Here is a 21,153-nt window from a genome sequence, read left to right on the forward strand (position 1 = left end):
GTGGTTAAATTTTTAAATTTATGTATTTTTTTCTGAACCATAAAACTTCCAGATTTCCAAGTGCTCACTATTTGATGTGTGTAAAGCTTCCTTTGACTCCTTCTCAAAAGTATGTGGTTATTAAATAATTTTCAAACTAACTAAGGGGGTTTACTGATCATTAACAGCAAAATTCCGTATGTGTTCAGAGATTAGCAAAGAAGGTATATTGATTACATCAGTCATTTCAAAGGTTTATGGTCATAAAACAGGGTCATTAAGACAGGTCATTAAGACAGAGCCCCCTGCACAGTAAATGCAGTTCCTTCCTGTTTTTTCACTAGTGCAGTTTGCCCCTGCTGTGATTTGCTTGGAAAACATGAGATCACACAGTTAACCTGAAAACATCCCATTTGTCTTTGCTACCTCAACAGGTGTGTCATCTTTGAGCATCCAGTTCGCCAAACTTCCAAAGGGACTGAAACATTTAAATTTATCTAAAACCTCCTTGTCACCTAAAGGTATGTTTTTTAAGTATGCTTCTTTTTCTATTCTAAAACTTGCAGACTTACATACTAATAATACATACTTACATACTTTTTCTTACCCAATTATAAACTAATTAATTCTGTAAATTATTTACATGTATTTTCTCAACAGCACAGATTCTTTTTTGCAGTCATGGGCTGCTGAACTGTGGGCTGGGTTTCATATCCCCTTCAGCACTTTGATAAACTCTTAGTCACTTCTGTAGGCATTGGGCTTGAACCTGTATTGTAAAGGAAGACTGAAATTAGAATTGGCATAAACTACATTTCATATGTGCTTCAAAAAAAACCAGCTGAAGCAAAAATGCATAGGGAACTTTCCAAATGTTTTGCACTTAGTTACTTTATGAAGCCAAGCACTGTAGCTGTTAAGTGGCTTTCTCTGACTAAATACTTACTTGTTTTATAATTTGCAAATTTCTGATTTGATATTGCAATTGAAATATATGTATATTTTGAAAGCAATAACAGTACTGAAGCACAAGTCAGAAGTTTTCAGGATTTCCTGCATTTCTGTTTTACAAGTAGTAGAAGCAGTGACCTCTTAAACAGACTTCACAAACCCAAGGTCTCCTATATAGTCAATGAGTGTTAAAAACAGAAAAAACACACTGACATAATTGTTGGTTTTTTGTAGATGTTGATGACCTGAAAAAGATGAGTGAGTTACGGTCTCTAATTAATGAAGGGCATTAGTTGATAGCAGAAGAAACCATGCCCTTTTATCCTCTTAATTATTGCTCTGTGAAGTGCAGATTCTGTGTTCTCCTTAGTGTCAAGGATTGACCTGGGGGAATAAGGGTGGGGTAAAGGACTTTTGTTGTCTTAATATGAGTGCCTACAGCTCTTGTTATGCTTAAGTAAATAGTAAACCTTAATCTGAATTTAGTCAATGATGATTTTCACTATAAAGACTTCATTGAACTCTGGAGTTGTTGTTTTCCACTGTCAACTCAATTTTTGGTGACAAGCAGTTGATTAAGAATCTTGACTAACCATACATGTACTCTTCAAATGAGGTATTTGTGAATTTGACAGAAATTCGTGCTGTTCGGATATGTTCCTTCATTCTGTGCTTTTCTTCATGTGATTTGATGCCTTGTGATGGTTGAGTCAAGAGAGCACTCTTGCTATACTTCTATCTTTGTAAAGAATAAATGCCAGCTTGATGAAGTGTATCCACACATCCCTGTCAGTGAAGGTGAAATACGAGGTTATGGAAAGAATTCAGAAGGTTTTTAACAGGCTTTTTGAAAATGATCTTTAAGCAAAAGCTGAAAATATTTTCCAGTATAATACTGATGTCACATGAATGACCTCCAGAGAGTAACACCATGAATGTTGTCCTGTAGCAGCTCCTCAGTATTCCTCAAAAAAGTGTATGTTATGTCTTAAAATGGGAGTTCTTACAACCCTTGGGACCTGAAGCAACTCAAGTTGTCTGCAAAGCTGACTTAGTCAGATTTTCTATAATTTAAGAAGACAGCAGTGATTTTTTTTTTTTTAACTTGTGAAGCTGTTTTTGAACTTGTAATACTTTCTGTCGGGAAAGTCTAACAGAGACCTTGGATTCAGTAGACTCCAAAGTGCATGGATTTGCCCCCACCCCACCCCAGCCTGCCTTTTTGTTTTCATTTTTTTTATTCTGAGTTTTTCAGAAATTCTATACAATCCCTCACTGGTTTTGACCTTATTTTAAAAGTGCTTTCTGTTTGAGATAAGTTTCTAAGATTGACAAGTGAAGTTCAGGTGGTAACTTCCCAGCTGATCTTTCTTCAAATATTGTATCTCAAAGTTCCTGAGAGCTATTAACACTCTGAGCCTCCTGAGAGTGGTAAAAGAGCATAAGAGATTGTCTGCAAATGAAAGTGAGATTACTCTTAGAGTATAGCATGAGGTAGGGTGAAGTTCAAACATAAATTTATTGATTTGAAGATTCTGGTTAAATGGAAAATTCTAGTATACTCATTCAAAAATAGGACTTTCTTTTCTGAGCCCAGGCCAGGGGCTAATTAAAAAATCCCTCATTCACACTGTTTGCCTTCACTGATGTGGCTGATTTTGAGCAATCGGCCTTTTTTAAGCACGAAACAAACAGCAACGTTACGAATTGTTTGATAGCTCTTCTTCTCCTCTAAACTCAGACACTGCTCCAGAATTCCCACGGTCTTGCTGGTACGTGCTGAATTGCTGATAGTTTAACCTTGGCTGTAACCCCAGCCAACAGCGAAGTACTGTCCAGCAAACAGGACAAAATTGCATTTGCTTATAAATGTTGATGAGAAGACTCACTAAAGTGAATCCAGAGCTGTAAGCTCTGGTGGTTAAATAGAGCTTTTAGTTATTTTGAAGTTTCAAAAAGTAGTAGTTTGCAGTTTACCTTTAGAAATAGGGTGTAGATTCAACAACACGATGTGAACATAAAAGAAAAATGACATTGAGCAGAAAAGATCTGAGATATGACAAGGGTGTTCCTGTGCTTTGATTCCTTTCAGTATCAGAAGCCTCCTGAAACCAGGAGCCATGCTATAACATGGGAGACTTTCTTTATATTTGAAAGCTTGGAAAACTAAGGCAGGTACTACTGGCACAGGTATTTTGGTCTCCAATATCTTGCTAGCTGCTTCCTCCACATCCTCACTGATAATCAGTTTCGTAATAGTTTTTAATTGAAGACTGGAAATGTTCCATCCATTGAAGGCCAGTCCACTTTCACTGAGCAGTAGCTTTGAGAAATGGCTGAATAATATGTAGTAGATCACCTACCTGCTTTATAGCTTTGGTTGAGCACTTGCAAAAAAACTACTGCATCAACTAAAGGGCACAGTGATGCTTAGCATGTAAGAAACACATGCATGTAGTGCTTGAAAGGCAGCAATAGCTATCTATGATAAATTGAGAACTTGATACGCTGCAGAGCCCTTAGATGAATGTTAGGTGAAAGTTAGATTTGAAGGAGTCAGAAATAGTCGTGTCCTAATTTATATTTGGAAAAGCTGAAAAATTTCAGTGGAAGGAAGCTCTGACTGGTTTATTCCCAATGTCAGCTTTTTAATTTTAATGTGAGAAATGTGTCTGTCTGATCAGGAACTGAGAGTCTTTATGCATCTCTTGATATTTTAATTAACTATTTTTATGAAATTGCAGGCAAATACATTAATTGAAATATTTTTCATTTCTAGGTCTCATCAGTTGCTTTTGAAGTTCTGGCAATTATAATTGTTAATGTACTTGGTCTTCCACAGATACTTTCATCTACTTCCACAGATACTTTTATCTAAACATTATTGTTTTCAGGAAGACACTGGCTCAACATTATGGAGTAAACTGTGTTTTTAAATTCTGTTTCAAAATGGGATTGCATCTTTCCTGGATCTGGGACGTATAACAAACTGTGGCTCCACCAGGGCAGCTAGGAGAGTGTGGTCCAGTCGTAACTGGGCATGCTGTGGCAGGGAAGAGTCTCCTATCTGCCTGGTGATCTGTATTCCTCTGTTGTAGTACAGTGATGGTAATAGGAAGTCATTAAACATTTGTGTATGTCTGTGCGAACTGAAATCGTGCACTTGCAGGGTCTGGGCCAGTTCTGTGTCGAGTTGACCAAGCTGAGTACTGACTTTTTATTTTGTCAGGGGTGAATAGCCTTTCCCAGTCACTGAGTGCCAACTCGCTGATCGCGAACACGCTCGTCTATCTCGACCTCTCAGGGAACGCGCTCCGCGGTGATGATCTCTCAGTAAGCACTTTCTTCTCATTTGGGAGCTAATGAATGGATGTTTCAATTAATTGTTAAGAGAAAGGCAAACTTTTTGTTTAGATCCTTTTTTACCTTTATTTGTGTGCAGTTATAGTAGAAATAGAAAATAACAATTTTATCTCTACTCTTCAGTACATCTCTACTCTTCAGTCAAAGAATTGCCCCACACAACTAAACAAACCTACATAATTTTAGTTTATGCTTTTAGTCTTTGGTTTCTACTGATAAATGAGAAAACTGCAAGGGTACCACTTGTTTCAGTGGACTTACAATGCTCTCTGAGTTCTGTTTGAAAGTGACCAAAACACAGTTAAAACACCCTTATTTTTAGTGATAAGTGTGCTACAAATTTTTCACTGAAAGATTAGAAACAAATTATTTCTTTTGACTTGGAAATATTTAAGTTCTGATTTTCAGTATTCTTGTTTTTATAAATAAATCTGTGTACCTGCTTGAAACATGCCGTTGAAGCTCATGATTCTTTAAAGAATGTAATTATTTTTAGACTTCTTTATTCATTTTATCAATTGCCACAGAGGTGCAGCTCTATTTTCTTTGTAACAAAATCCATTTACTTCCCAGTTTATATGTATTCATTTTTTGGCTGCTACATCTGTATTTCTCTCTCACATCGGAAGTTGTGTGCATGTAACTGTCAGGCTTTAAATTCTAAGTATTGAACATCTAGAAAATGCAAAACTACAGTCACCCAATCTCATAATTTATAGTGCAATCAGACATGACTGTGACTGTTTCACATATCTTACTTGTTTCAGATTCATCAGCATATTCAAAGAACTAGTCTTTTTTAAACAGGAGAGGAAAGTTTCAGAGGGACAACAGGTTTTAAAGGTAGCAAACAAATAGTTAAATGTAAGTAAAGACACAATGAATTACTCTTTGAGAGAGTAACATAGCAAATAATGTAAAAACAACAAGTAAAATAACATGTACAACTTTGGTAGCTAGTGCTTAAAGAAATCTAAGGTCTACCTACAATTATAAGAGACATAAATGCATAAAGTGGGCCTTTTCTTAGCCTGTCAGAGAGATAGAGAGATGGTTCAAAGATAAAGATTATTCATACTGAGGTTTCTTTATCTGTGGAACAGTTTTCCAACAGGAGTAAGGAAGTCCTGTTATTTAGCAATTAAAATAAACCCTAACAAAGCACAGAAATTTTTGCAGTGGGGACCTTTCTTGCATTGTAGGTGTAGGGGCTCAATGACCTAATTTTTAGAAAGATGTATCTATTTTAGAAATGGTAAGCGTGCGCTGTTTGGATGGACTTCATGTGGAGTTGAGCTTTCCACATTTCTGTGAATTAGGTCATACTTTTATCTTTCTGTGTTGCTCTCTGAGACTAAAAAGAGCCCAGAATGAAACCAGTGCATAGTAAGAAGTGCTAACATTTACATGACATATCCTATACAGTACTAAGCCATCGATGTAAAAAATCTTGTTACCTGTTCTGTATTCTCCCTTAAACATACAATGCACAGCTGATATTAAGAAATAACCATGGGCTTCAGATGCAAATTAGTTGTTTCCCTCATGCTTAAAGGGTATGGCTTTAACTTACAAACCAATTAGCCTTTCTGAAGTGTAACAGGCAATCTGAGTGACATTGCAAGGTAGTTCTAACTAAATTAATTATCATTTGCTGTGAAAGTTAATTGCAATTAGTCAGGACTTACACATTAAGAGAATCTTGGGTAAATGTAGTTTGAGCACCATTTTTCCCCTATTATTTTTAAAAATTATAGCCTTCAAAAGTAAAATATTGATTAGGTGAAGAGAAGTTTCAGACACAACTCATGTAGGGCAATTTTTTAATAAAAGCCTAAAATGTAATAAGAGGTAGTTATCCAGTAATTGTTGTCATAATATAAAAATTAACATGGGTCATTTTTTTTCTCCATATAGAGCCTGTACAATTTTTTGGCCCAGCCAAATGCCCTTGTTCACCTGGATTTATCCAACACGGAGTGTGCGCTAGATATGGTAAAGACTTTTTTAGTGGAGTGTCAAATACCAAGGAAACATTCCCCACCTTCTATCCCTAGGTACTTTTCTGAGTTTAATATAAAGCTAAATCAATCTTCTTGATTTTGAACCAGGTATGTGGAGCCCTCCTTCGTGGATGTCTTCAGCATCTAGCTGTCCTTAGCCTCTCTAGGACTCTGTTTTCTCACAGGTACAATTTAAATGTCATTACTCCCAATTCCTGCAATATTTTGTTTTATAATTCCTTCCTCTCATGTAGCAGCTTTCTTCTTAAGAATAAGCCTAAGATTTTTTTATAAAGTCTTAGAAGTCGTAGTGCTCTGTGAAATAGGTATTGTGTATTCTAAGCTAAATATATTCCTTCCCTTTCTGTTTTTTACTAAACGTCTATAAAATAAGCTACCTTGTCTAATATGTGTTTTTGTGATACTGATGCAGCAGAAAGTCTATATATATCTCGTCTCTAAGAGGCATAGCATCAGGCTTTGAAGTCTGACTAACTTGACTGCTCTTTAAATATGATTTTTAAAGTTCGTATTTTTTAAGATTTAATGATGGTTACAAATGCTCTTTTTCCTCTTTTGTCCTCTACTGGGAGGAAGTCCCTTTGAAAGTTGGGGACTGAACATTTACTTTTTAGAATGCTTGCATTGTAGGAAATATTAGCTTCCATTTTCTTCAAATTGGTGCCTTGGTTCCATATCAGAGATGATACTTTACTGATGCTAAGGTACTCTAACATTGTTTCTAGTGGTGAAAAAGGAATTTCAGGGGTTTTGTCATGTCGTGTTGGATCTTCTGCTTGTGAGATATGTGTGTTCATTATTAACCAGACCTAAATGATCATTCTTTGTAGTTCACCAAACAGTATTAGATAGTAATGTCTTCTGTGCAGCAGTGCAGTGCTGAGGAATGTTTGTTGAATCAACACTTTGATGACATTATAATTCTAAGCTAATTGAGAGCCACTGATTACAGAACTGCTGAAGGTAGAGCAAATTAAACATGCAAAAGATCATTACATTTCTGTTGGCTTTCATTCACTCTTTATTTGAATGAGGAGTGTCTAGATGCTACTTCTTAATGAATTTGTTTACTTACAGAAAAGGAAAAGAAGTCCCTCCTTCCTTCAAACAGTTTTTCAGCAGCTCACTTGCTTTGATGCAGATTAATCTTTCAGGAACTAAACTCCCTCCCGAGCCTCTAAAGTAAGAATTTAATTTCATTTTCTCCTGTACCCTAAAACCTAGTTTGCATTGTTGTTATGTGGTGCCTCATATGAAAAATGAAGGGGAAAGAATTTTGCTTTCTTCTTTTTTTTCCCCATTGTACATTATTGATATTAAAAGGCTGAGTTTTGTAATGGTCACACATTCAAAAAATGTTTCCATCTCACAGTTGAGACTATTAATCATATTTTGTTCTGTGGGACTGTCACAGTTCTTTAACTTCTGTCAGCATTTTTTTGTGATCTATTTCTTGCTTTGTGGCTTACGAACAAAACTGCTCCACAGTGAAGTGGGATTATATACCTGTGTGAGTGCCATTCCTTTGAGACTGCATTATTGCAGTGGCCATTATGAAACTAAACCTGTTGCAATATTTGGAAGGAGAAACCCATTACATGGAGCTATGCTCTCCTTTTGGGGGAAGAGACAATTTCTAGGAAGAGTAATTTCTAGGAAAGCTAAGTGGAAAACATATCTTTGTTCTGTGTCACCCATCCTGTGGCTAACACACTCTGCAAGCTGAGGGAAATTGTGAAGCACTGTGTCTTCCTTCCTGTGGTTTTGAACTGTGTTGAAATTTTCAGACATAAAATTTAAATGTGTGTTTTAAAGTGGAGATAGGTGTAAATAGATAGTTCTAATCTAGATAGGGCATTCTGTGATTCTGGCAAAATCATTGTGTGTTTTTTTGTTGTTGGTTTGTGGTTGTTTTTTTTTTTTTTAGTTTTTTCTTTTTTTTTTAGTTTTTTTTCTTAATGCAGTTCAGTATTGAAGAGGTCAGTAGAATATCACAGAATGACTAAGGTTGGGAGGGACCACAGTGGGTCATTTGATCTAACCTCCCTGCTCAAGCAAGGTCGCCTAAAGCACATGGCACAGAATTGAGTCCAGGTGGTCCTTGAATATCCCCAGTGAGGGAGACTTGACACCTATCTGGGCAACCTGTTGCCGTGTGCAGTCACCCACACAGTGAGAGGAAGTTATTCCTCCTATTCAGGTGGAATTTCCTGTACAGCAGTTTTTGCCCATTACCTCTTGTCCCATTGTTTGGCACCACTGAGAAGAGCCTGATGCTTAAGTCAGAGGCACTGGATTGAAATCCACATTCAACTGCAGGAGCCATTTTAGCTTTGTTCTGTGTGATGCTCTTAGTTGCTGTCTTGCTTACTCAGACTTTGCTAGGATTAGCACGGTGTGGTACAGATGTGTTTTCAAAGAGAAGGTGATTTTTGAGAAACACATTGGTTGATTCTGATTAATTTAGAGCTGTTGATTCTGTGGTGGAGGGCAGCAGGGAGCTATGTTTTATGAAGCAAGAAAAACAGAGGATGCATGTGACTACTACAGAAGACAAGATTGATGCCAAAGGAAAAAGAGAATATTGTGAGATATTGAATATATCCACAGAAATTAGGAAAGGTGAGAAGAGCAAAAAATTGAGGTTCATATTTAGCTCTTCCCCTTGGTGTGCTGAGTATCTCCAGGGGTATGAGGAATTTTGACTGGTGAGGGCTCTACAATTGTCTGTGCTCATGGAAGATGTTATTGTATTAATTTATCCCAAAAACTTGGGACCCGTTGATTTACCAGCTCTGCAGCAAAGTACTTAGTTAATAATGTTCCATTGTAGCTTATTCTTTTTTCACCATTTTTAACAAAGTGAGCCAGTTTGTACTCTTCTCCTTGTTGAAGGATGCATGTTGGCATTTTTTTTTTTATTTACAGACATTGCCAAAAATTGTATTTTGATCTGTCAGTGCCATAACAGGACAAGTTTCTGATATGCTTCTCATGCAAATGCTAATTACAAGGCCAATTTTTACATTCTACATCTAACACAGCTGACAAGACTTCTCCATGTATTGCCATGTGTGTGATTTAAACAGAGTAGCCAAGTATATGATATGTCTGGCTTTGGTCCCTTTGAATGCTGGTGATTTTTCATGACAAAGACTTAAGAAATCATGGGATATTCTTAGTATGAGTTTATAGGAAAGAAGTTGGGAAATAAGTAACTCTTTTCTGCTTTTTGTGAAGAAAGTACACTTGAAGCACTGTGTCTCTTTTTGTAATGTGTATTTTTTTTTTTTTTACATTTTTTCATTTCCTCAAAATGTTTAGGAAGCTCTTTGGAAAGTTCTCATTCAGACCGAGTTTGAATGAAAAAAGATGTTTGTGTATGAAAGATAGACAAGATCATCCAAAAATTTGAAAGAACTGTTGTGGAAGTTTTGCATTTTTTTCAAAGTCTCTATATTAATAGCTTAAGTAAATATGCACAAGATATTTGCCTTTGTTGATAGCAAAAGTCTGATTATACCTGCAGATATCAATAGGTTTAAATGGAAAACCTGCTCAAGGCACACACATTTTAAATACAGCTTTGACATACTGCTTGCATAGCAAATGTGTAGGCACATGGTTCAGCAGAATGGATTGGTTTTGATCTCCATGCATCAGTCACTTGGATTCTGTTGGCTTGCTTTTGGCTTAAATGAAGTTTGGGAAGGAAGTCCTTCTGTTTCTCTGTTGAATTATTAATTCAAAGCTGCATCTATTCTAAAGATACTAGAAGGTATACACAGATTTTGTTTGCTGCTTCTCTATGACACATATAGTTGTGCTTTCTGATTTGACAGTATTAATACAAATATGACATTAACACTAACTTTTATAAGTGGAAACAAACTTGTGAAAGACTTTAAAGGTGGTTTTATGATAGTCGTAGTCAGTTATTGCTACACATGTCTGTCATCCTGCCTAAAGACAAAGGATACCATTGTCTAGGAATATAATTTTTGAATATGTAAATACTTTTGGGGTCACAGAAGTGGAGAACTGTGTGATACTTGAACATGATTCAGCCTTTGAGTGCTACAGGCACTGTGGCTGGCTGAAATGGCTGGCTGCATGGCATCTTGCATATAATTAAATCCCACATACTCCTGAATTTTTGTTAAAATCAGAGAGGTAGTGTGGTTGTACACCTGAACACTCCTTTTGTAATCATTCAATGCTCTTTGAAAGCAAATGTTGAAGAAAATTAATCTCTGATGAATGTTATTAAATTATGATGGTGCATTAGCTTTATAGTTTCTTTATTAGCTTTGCATACCTGCAGTTTTTGAAGCTGCTGGAGTATCCTAAAGTGTGGCAGGTTTGTGCTGCCATTGTCATTTAAGAAATAACTGCTCAGCTGGTGTTGTTTTGTTTTGAAATGGTTCTTTGCATTATAGGTGTATTAACCTGTGATCACTTAGATGATGATGATGATGATGTAAAGCTGCCTTTTTTTTTTTTTTTTAATGTTTCTAAAATTGATCTTTTTCAGAGCGCTTTTATTAGGCCTGGCTTGCAATCACAATCTGAAGGAGGTGTCTTTAGACCTCAGTAGCTGTGAGGTAAGAAATATTTATCAGGATATGTTCAAAATATACAATGACTTGCTATTAGAGTTCCTGTGCAATCCCCTGGGCGAGATATTCTTCCTCTGTAGTCAAAAGTTGTAGGAAAGGTGGAACATAGAGAAGCAGTAATGGTAAAAATCAGCTGCTGTGTGTTACAGCATCCTAAATAATAAGCACAGAGGTTCAAAGCACCTGGAGCACCTGATTGGCAAAATCCTCCTTGCAGTGCAGCTGTTCTACATGCTGAGCCAGCCTGTTTGCTGCTTGGCATCTTCTGCTCTCTGGTGCTGTGATTAGCAGCAGGATTTTCCAAGGTGCCCAAATTTGAATGGGTTGAAGGAAGATGCATGCCTTGAAGTCAGGTCTGCAGTTTGATTGTCTTCCTTTAAAACTGAAAACATCTCCCTCTTTGGCAGGTTTGCCTTTTAGCCTTGGGAGAAATCCCACTTTCCTAATCAATTAATCAATTCAGGCCAATAAGGAATTTTGGTAAAAGTTATTAACATAAGAGGCACTGTGAAAATGATTTTTAAATACTTCAAGAATATATAAAAATTATCGTGGCAAGTTAATTTGTCTTATCTTGTTTCTTCTTGCTTCTCTGTGCTTTGCTGTGCACTCAGTTTCTCAGGATTGTCCATACTCTTGCAGGGCGATACCTGAGTGGTCACAGTTTATGACAAAAGGTCAGACACGACCCTGGGGAGCTAGTTGAGGCAAAGTCACGTAAAGAACTAGTGGTGGACTCTTGCCAAAACCAACCTGAACCAGTTTAGGCTCAGGCCTTCTCCAACTCTTCCCTTTTAATCTGCAAAGAAACTCTTTCATTTATTAGGGACATCTTTCCAAGTCCACCTGAGTATTAACTGCTCTGAAAGTGCCTTACAAATGCAGTGGTTTCCCTTTAAGTAGAAAACATGCAATTTGATGAACATTTTGAGATGCAGTAATCCTTGCCTTAGATTCATGGTCAATTGCTTTTGAAATGTGCACAGATTTCCTTATGAAGAAGAAAACCTGAATCATAAATGCAATTCATACTTTGTTTTGATATTTTATACTTTCTGAAGAATGTTATTACTTCGAAGAGCCCTACATGTAGATTCCAAACAGAACAGCTTTCAAGTCAAGTACACATGCTTCTGAGTAGAGAGATCAGATGGATGATAATCTATCTTTCAGAGGAAGGAAAAGGGAGGAGTAATTAAAGTAACAAAAATGAAGTCCTATGATCATAACCTTAAATGAATAAATCAGTAAAACACAAATGTAAGTAATGAGAGTATAAATTGATATGTAAATCGAAAAGGTCTGACAGGAGAGAAAACATTATCCTTTCAGGAAGTAACACCCAGGATGAGATGTAGAGGAGTCCTTTGAGAGGTGATTAGCTTTATTGGACACCAAAGCACATATGGTCATGGCTGACTCTCACGACAGAAAGGAAGGAATGCTGCCCAACTCAGTGTTGCACTCCTTTAGCTGGTCCCTCTAAACTGACAGCACTTCCTTGGATTCTTCCCTTAACATTTTTTTTTCACATCACTGAGCTTTATCCATTCTCATGTGCTTTGGAAAGAAGTTATGCTTCCACCAGCTGGGAAGTTGATGTGCCAGCAGCTGGGAATGCTCTCAGTGGGCCCAGCACCTCAGGGTCCTGCTCCACCTCTCCCTGACCGTCTGGGATCTGAGCAGGGTAATCTGCACCCAGAAACAAAGCTGTGGGAAGCTTGGAGCCAGTGACCACTACTCCCAGTTCCTGCAAGCACACGCTGTTAGGGGTCTAGAAAGCTGATGCTTCAGCTTTGCCCTCTTCTTTCCTACATCAGACAAACTATACTCAACTATGGAAGGATAAATCTATGTTCCTTCCCTCTCTCACCATTTTTCATTTGCTCCCATAATAATTTTCTGGTATATTAACTCCAAGCTTAATCATTTTATATTGCTTGTTTGTTTGTTTTTATTATTTTTACTATGAAAATTACATTTTTATTTCTACCTGCTCAGCACTGATGTATTTCACTCTTTTCCCTTCTGCTTCCCTTAGCTTGGTCACTGTGTAAGTACCCTCCATGCTTTACCTTAATTGTTAAATCAGTAAGCAGCTTTGTTTGCCCTTCCCATATTGGTACCTCATAGCTTTGAACACTCTTGGCATTTTTAATTGTAGAAGGGTTATTCTTCATTTTCTGAATAAGAGCTTCTATTTGTAATCTCAGAAGTATAACATATAGGAGATGTTACAGGGATTTTTTTCTGTCAGTATCCCAGTCCACGATGATGAACAGCACTTCAATTATCTGCTTTTACAAATATATATGCATCATATTTTAACACAGTTGCAATAAATTATGATCCTAGAAGTCAAGTTGTTGTCATCACTCTCAGATTAAATAGATATCATCATTTGTGCTCATGAAAAGTTTATATATTTAAAATTTTGAATAGAAGAGTTATCTGGTACAAGATTGAAAGCTGCTCCTGAAAAATTGTCCATGTCAGCCCTCAAAGTGTATATATAGCTAAGCATATGGATTCTATTGTGAGTATAATTTTACTGTATAGAACTTTACTATACCAACAACCAATCCAGTTCTGTATATGATCTTCCACTTCCATAGATTCTGCAATGATAGATGTGACACTCTGTGTAAAATGGTTGTCTTGTGGTGGCCCACACTAAGAGAGCAGCAGAAAGCAAAACTGAATGATTTTGGCTTTCATACAGCAAATGCTACAAATGCTCTTACAAAAATAAAGTTGAGTTATAATTTGCACCACTTCTGGCCCAAATACAGCCTGTAATATGACTACTTATTGAGAGGATAGGGTGAAGGATAGGTAGGCTTTGATTTACGGAGAGGAGGAAAAGGGCCTTATGTTCTGTACCTCTTACACTCCAAATGTGACTTATGATTTAGATGTTATCTCTGACCACCGCTCTTCAGTTGCTGAGGTCAAGTTAATGAGCTGCTTGTCAACCAATCATATATCTCAAACTTCCTAAAAAGCACCAAATCAAATCTTTATTGAAAAATACTTCTAGAAGGCACTTGTGGTTCTTTAATTAATTATAGCATGAATAAGATTTGACTGTCCACAGAAATATCAGCAGGTTGATTCAGGATATTTACCCATCAGTAGGTCATCTAGGTAAAATATTACACATTTTTTATGCACAAGAGGTGAAAAGGTTATTTCATGTTTGAAAAAGCTTTCCATTTTCTTGAAGCAAAAAAAGTAAAAGTGGAAAATGCATAAATAGAATTTTCATAGATACTTTTCTCTCTTTAGCTTATGTCTTTTTGGGGGATATTAATGAAGTAAAATAAGAAAATGCTTTTTCTTCTTTGGAAAAAAACCTTTCATTAATTCAGTAGCATTAGTAAATAAGTGTGTAAGTTTTAATAACTTTGATTCTAAATGTAGGTGTTTTCCCCTAGACCATTTCATTGTTTTTTCATTAACCTGGCATTTCTTTTAAATTCATGTAATATTTCAGAGTAATATTATCATAACTGATACTTGGCAGCCAAGCATTTTTGTTATTGGTGTAATTTTTTTTCCTTTTCTGACTATTTTTAAATTAAAAATAACTAAATTACTGTTTTCTCTTGTTTAAGGTCTTTTTGGCTATTTTACAATTAGGTAACTTGAATTTTCTTTTCAGTGACAAGGAAACATAATTTCATTGGTTTTTTGGGTTTGGTTTGGGTTTTTTTTTCCCCCCACTCTACTTATCTTTGATCTGAACACCCTAGCTTTGTGCTAAGGGCTGAAAGAAGACGCTCACTGTAAACCTTTACTGTAATGAAATTCAAGGGTGACAGTGTTGCATGCTTATGGGCTGTTTACTTTTTTTTTTTTTTTACTTCTCAGACACTAGAAATATCCTGGCCTTTTCACATAGAGAATGCACAACAAAATCCTGCAGTCACTACCTAGCACAAGTGCTAAAGGATTTGCTGTGTTTAACCATTTAAATATTTCCCCAATTTAACTGCTGAGCAGTAGTTTTAAGAGAAAGGAAAGGGAATCCTTTTTCTCATTTGTGTGCAAATACTGAGAGTAAGGATGAGTACAGTAGGATTGTGTGCATAGGCTGTCATTTTGATGTCTATAACTTCTTCTGTTGCTGTTGTTTTTGCCGCTGCTAGTGCCTTCTGTATTCACAAAGCTCCTACCACTGTCTTCTGTGTGATCTTGAAACCATAACTAGTTTGCAAAAATGGATGATGTTTTGTCTCTAGTTAAGATCTGGAGGTGCACAAGTCTTGGAAGGATGCATAGCAGAAATACACAATATCACCAGCCTAGATATTTCAGACAATGGTAAGTACGCAGAACAGGAATGAAGGCTCATGCAGGCTGAAAAATGCTTTTTGTTTCAGCTCACAATGTAATCAAGGATGGTTGCTCTTGCTTTATGGTTATTGGCCATATTAGTTATGGAAATTTCTCAGAGCAAGAGCTCTTATTGCTATGAAGTGTATAAGAAATATTAATATGATAACTGTGCCCTCCGAAGTTTATGTTGTTTGAGATTAATGTAACACAGCAGAGTAAACTAATGTCACAAAGCTCATATTAGATCCAGAGGAAATTGGGTTTATGTACAAGAGAATGAGCAGCAAAATGAGAAATGGAAATGTAGTGAAAGAACGAAGGAGAACACCAGGTACAGAATGAAGCTGAGGCTGTAACATGAGAAGTAAGAGGAAGAATTTTGAAGCCTACAGTCAACCAGCTTCAGGCTAGAGAAGGCCTGTTTGAATATTTCTGCTTTGGAGTCTCTGTGCTTCCTAGCACAAATATTCCTGGGAATATCAGCTGGCTTCTCGTCTTGCAGATTCAAAGTGTAGATGTATGAACTGGAAGAATTCACTTGTTGTGTTTGCCACTCTGACAGCCAAATACAGAAGTATTTCAGAAGCAGGCTTCCAATACAGTTCAATGCCCAAGAAAGGTGGGATGGATTAACAAGTGGAAAGCTTTGAGAGCTACTGACTCAGCCCAGATATGCAAACATATCTATTATTATACATAAGGATAGATATTAGAAATCTAAATTGTCCTGTGAATCTGAATCCGAGGTCATTGTAATCTAGGTAGTGGACTCTTCAAATACATCAACTAGTGTGGTGATACTGAAGCAAGTTTCTTTTTTTTACTCAGGGGTAGAATAAAATTTGGCTTGTTTTTCAGGTTACTTTATTCATAGCCTATTATGTTAGCCTTTTTTGCAGGTATTTAGACCTTGGTGGTACACAGCTCTACTAAGATTAAACAGTGGTTAGCACAGTTTCAGAATTCTCAAAGGAACTTCAAATTCTACCTGAGAGTACGAGGAGCTAATCTTGGGTGGTTGGACAATGGACAAGGAACTGATTCTCTTCTGTGTTTCTGAGAGGTGCCTTCAATAGCTGATTTGGATGGAGATTTAAAGGGCTTCTTTTAGAAAAAGTATTTATTCTCTTAGAAAGCAGAGGCAGTAATGAGAAAAAGATTTGAAAAGAGAAGAATGGAAATTTTTCTAGACCTTTTGGAAATTAGTACGCTGATATAGTTACTTCAATGAATATAGCATTAATAATTGGACCTTGTCTGAGTCTTTTCTGAAAATGTGTTTTAATCCTTAATCTAATCTGATTCTTTACAGGCCTAGAATCTGACCTCTCAACCCTTGTAGTCTGGCTTAGTAAAAACCGATCGATAAGACACTTGGCATTAGGCAAAAACTTTAACAACATGAAATCCAAGTAAGGACTTTCTTTCTTTTAAATAACAAGAGAATGGATGAGGAGAAGCTGCTGATTTCATCACCTTCCTAACTTTTCTTCCCTCAGAAATCTCACCCCAGTACTTGATAATTTAGTTCAGATGATTCAAGACGAGGATTCAGTGAGTATCTTTCTACCTACTATCATGATGTGTATTTGTACTCTCACAGCCTATCTCTGATAATTGTCTTATCTGTGTTAATTTGCTGCATACAGTTTGATCACAATCCTGCACAGACACATCTGACATTTTGGGTTTGGGTTTTTTTCAAATAGTAATTTGGATCATGTGTAGCATGTAGGTGAACATTTCTGAAGATAGTCTTAGAGTCTGTGCTTAATAAAAAAAAGTTATTCTAAATAGTTGGATGTATATAACCTAGTTGCTTTAGGTCTAAATTATACAGTCCTACTAGTACAAATTTTCAAAACTTTTGTGTTCTGATAAGAGATTATAATGGTAGTTTTTGCTGGCTGATGATACTCCTTCAATAACAAAAATTTTTTTTTCCCTTTTTTTTTTTTTAACTTAGTAGAATGCTTTATTTCCTGATAGCTGTTCTTCGGTATTAACTTCCATTTTTCTTTACAAAATGCAAGGTCACTTCAGTGGAACTCCTTTCTCCTTCAAAAAATGTAAATAAACTGTTCAGTGTGCTGTTCTTTACTTCTCTTACTATATTAATCATGGAAGCAATTTCATAAAACCCTTTTAGAGTGTCTTACTGGGATGGTTGCCCACTTTTGTAATTTCTACACTCCTTCCTAATTCTGACTTTTGTTGTTGGGTTTGTATTCTTGCTGTTCCTGGCATCCTCATTTTGGTTAGAAGGGGATCTTAAGATGCTCTGTTATTCTCATGCACGTCAATCTTTATTTATCTATTCTTAGTCTTTTCTTACTCCTTAATTTCCTGTGCAAGTAATAAGCAAACTCTGCTTTCCTCATTCTCCGGGTATAGCCAACTGTAGACTTCTCTGAACTGTAGACTTTTCTGAACACCTGCTATTCCCGTTGTCTTTATTGTCTCGCCTCCAAGTTCATGGTCTCCACATTAACTGCTTTCTTATTTTCTCCTCCCACCTGTGTCTGTACCCTGGCAATTTTTGCCAGGGTTTCTGATGTCTCTCTCCATTCAAAGTCATTAGACCCATATTCTGTGTTCTCCTTTACTTAGTGCTTAGTTGTATTTGAAGTGCTTTATTCAACTAGTCCTCTATATTCTCTGAGTCTTCTTAACTGGGATTACTGGTGCTGGATTTTTTTTGGTTCTTTGCCTTTCTCCACATTTTATTCTTTAAAATGTGAGATGTCAGTGTGATATGGTGAAGTGCTGCATACAGATACCAGAGCTGATTCTGAGTTAACACCTGTAATGAAATCACCTTAATGAAAGTCCTTGTTTCCGCAAGTTAGATGTAGGATTGTGCTGAATAACATATTGGTAGAACTCTGTATTACTTCTTGTACCAAACTAGCCTTTTCATTTTGTGCTGTGTGACCACCTCCTTCTACTCTTATCTCTGAAAGGAATGCTGCAGGACTGTCTTTCCCTTCTCTCCTTTTCCTTTTGATACTGTACTGAGGGGTATCATTTAATCTCGTCTTTGGACATTTATCTCTGTCCTGCCCTGTTTCTCATGCGTATTCTTTCACAGCTGTCCTGAAGACTGAATCACAAGCAAATGTAATTTAGTATGTTTTTTCTCAATTTGCTTCATCCCTTTGCTCTTTTGCAGGTGAACATTTCTTCCTACTCAGACCATATCCTAAAATACCTCTTCAACATACTCAGTGTCTTTTTAGTACCCAAATCTTCTTCTCAAATATGCTGTTGTTTGGGTTTTTTCACCCTCTTTTACAACTGTCCTTTTCATACTATCTGTTTTCAAGGATAAAAATTTTCAACTTTCACCTTATTGTACTCTGTTAAGTGTTACAACCTTCTGTTTATCTTTTTTGGCTTCTGTTTTTGAAGCTTCCAGGTCATAGAAAAAGTAGCTGCTAAATTTTGCATGTATCATTCTAGCAGCTCTCCCTCCTTTGTGCCATTAGCTTCCACTTTTTGCATTCCTTTTCCTTTCAGCCCATGGGTGATGTCAGTTGTTGTGCCGCTTCCTGCCTTTTCCACTATTCAGTGGTCAGATGTGCTCCTGTATTTCCTATCCACCGTGTTTTTCCTGATGTAACCTACACAATGTGTTCTGTAGTCTCATCCTGTTTTCAAACAGTATTACAGTGAAATAATCTGCCAAAAAGTTATTTTATTTAAGTGTTTAAAACAAGTGTCTCTGCTTTATGTCCTGCGCTAACATTTGGGATATAGCATATGATCCTGTTGGGGTTACGATGTCTCTTCTTTCCTCATGTTCTTTTCTCTTGTTAGTCCTCTTCAATGAAGGAATCTTGTTTCTTTCTGTCTCATCAAATATTAAAATCAGTCTGAAGCATCTCCTAGCAGCTAAAGAATCCAGGACAAATGCTATAGCTCTATGGGAAAAAAGTGTTGGAGAAAGCTGCCTGGAATTGTCCTTGCTGTACTTTGATGGTCCTCGTTCTACCATTACTATACATTTACTGCCACGGGACATTAAAAAGTTAAGATGAATTTGGGGAGACTGGGGTGTGATGTTGCCCAAAGCACATTGCTTGATCAGTGTTGCCTGCAGGCTGGCACAGTTCAGGGACTGCACATTGTCTGCATGGAAAGCTGAAGCAAGAGGCTTGAATCTGAAATAGTCATCTGCCAAATGTATCTTCATGTATTTATACACACTTTGAATAGCTCTGTTGCTGTGTTAATGTGAGTCATGAGTAAAATTATTTGAACAATCAGTAGCTTGGTTCTATGACTGTAAAACTAGAGCGATGAGCAAATATAATTCTAGGCAGTTTAAAAGCAGTAGTAGTAACCTACACAGCAAAATTTCTCAGGTGTTTTATATAAACAAGAATGTAATATTTAGATTAATTTTTGGGGTTGTTTTCATGTCTTCTCTCCTTACGTAGATGCTGTACTGTGCAGACTATAATAATGTATTCTTACTGTGCCATTTCTTTTCTTATTGCAAAAATTGATGTTACACTGCAGGGACGTGGTATCATTACTCAAAGTGGTAATCACTCCTAGAGCCCCTGGTGGTCTAGGGGTAAAGGCGCCGCGCTATCACCGCGGAGACCCGGGTTCGATTCCCGGTCAGGGCCACTCCCGGGCAGGTGGGGCTCGTTAGCCCTTAAAAAAGGCAACCCACCTACGTCCTAAGGACCTCGCTGCCACCGTCCAAGCTCGCTTGGCCCCGGCAGATGAACCTTAGGATTAAAGGGTGGGCTCAGTTCCGCGCACACTGTGTCTCACCTAAAAAATCCAATGCGCAGGCTGGAAGGTGGAAAGACCTTCCCCGGATCTTCGCTCGCGAAGACTGGCCATTATTAATCACTCCTGCATAGGTACAGTGAATTACTAGAGTGCTGAATATCTTTAATTGTTAGTTCAATGTTTGTTGCAGAATTGGCTTTTTAAAGGGTGTTTGCAGCATTTTTATACTTAGGAAAAAACAACTTAGCTTGATTTAATTCTTAAATGTATTCCAGCAGGAGTATGGCAGAATCAATGAATAAAGTCATAGAATTTCTAATTCTGGGGTTTTTTACTTTGAGAATTCCTCTTCCTTAAAAAGATTGTGTTAAAGGATCTTCTCTGTTTTGGCAAAGTATTTTCTACAGCAGAGACACTGAAGTGCTCCTCAGACTTCTGTTTTCTCAATATCTAGCTAAACTATTAAGTTGTTATGAGAAATAAGTGTTGGTAGACTATCTAGAGTATTGCACATATTTGTGGGTAATTTGGTTGGTTGGGTTTTTTTTAATTTGTTGTTGTTTGTTTTGGTTTTTTAATGTAATGGTCAGATAATTTAATAAATATTTAAGTGGTGTGAAGGTGTCAATCCTTGCAGAACACAGTACAGAACTATTTTCAATTATATACTGTTCTGTCAGTGTTGAATGTGAGAGGTGATAAATCCTTTCCTAAGAGGGTGTTTGAGATTTAGACAAATTGGTATACAGGAAGGATCACCTGCAGCTAACTTACTTGAATGCCCATTTCTAAAGTGACACACGAGAAACAGAGGAAACTTCACATTCACAAGCTTATTGCTGATTTCTGTCAGTGCTGCATCGTGCTGGTTTTTTGTGAATCTGTAGCAAAAGGTCTCAAACTTGTGCCAAGAGCTCTTAAATGCCATTCTAAATGTGGTGTTAATATTCTTTAGGGTACACAGTGTAATAAAATTAGAAAATATAGATAAAGGGCATTAGCATAGTAATTTAATAAATCCCATTTAAAATAAAACCAGCATGTGGCTTGTGTTATTGTTAGACTTTTTAATTACAAACCTACTGTGCCTCCAAATTTTTATGCTTTTCCTCATTTGTAAGTGCATT

General features: G+C 36.8%; 1 protein-coding gene across 8 annotated transcripts in view; it reads left to right on the forward strand.

Annotated features, from left to right (window-relative positions):
- CARMIL1 (capping protein regulator and myosin 1 linker 1) overlaps positions 1-21,153 on the forward strand; it is a 192,832-nt gene that overhangs the window by 106,972 nt on the left and 64,707 nt on the right. For 4 of the 8 annotated variants that reach the window (XM_050309266.1, XM_050325774.1, XM_050305210.1 and 1 more), the window contains exons 12-21: positions 414-500; positions 4,160-4,263; positions 6,211-6,288; positions 6,405-6,481; positions 7,395-7,499; positions 10,852-10,921; positions 12,978-12,989; positions 15,181-15,262; positions 16,590-16,689; positions 16,777-16,831. In XM_050309266.1, coding sequence (XP_050165223.1) covers positions 414-500; positions 4,160-4,263; positions 6,211-6,288; positions 6,405-6,481; positions 7,395-7,499; positions 10,852-10,921; positions 12,978-12,989; positions 15,181-15,262; positions 16,590-16,689; positions 16,777-16,831 — 770 coding nt within the window. The remainder of the gene's footprint in view (positions 1-413; positions 501-4,159; positions 4,264-6,210; positions 6,289-6,404; positions 6,482-7,394; positions 7,500-10,851; positions 10,922-12,977; positions 12,990-15,180; positions 15,263-16,589; positions 16,690-16,776; positions 16,832-21,153) is intronic. The other 4 variants (XM_050317461.1, XM_050333968.1, XM_050306037.1 and 1 more) reach the window with 2 other exon arrangements.

The sequence above is a fragment of the Myiozetetes cayanensis genome, unplaced genomic scaffold (assembly GCF_022539395.1).
Source record: "Myiozetetes cayanensis isolate MyiCay16 unplaced genomic scaffold, myiCay2020 scf1, whole genome shotgun sequence".
Classification (NCBI taxonomy): domain Eukaryota; kingdom Metazoa; phylum Chordata; class Aves; order Passeriformes; family Tyrannidae; genus Myiozetetes; species Myiozetetes cayanensis.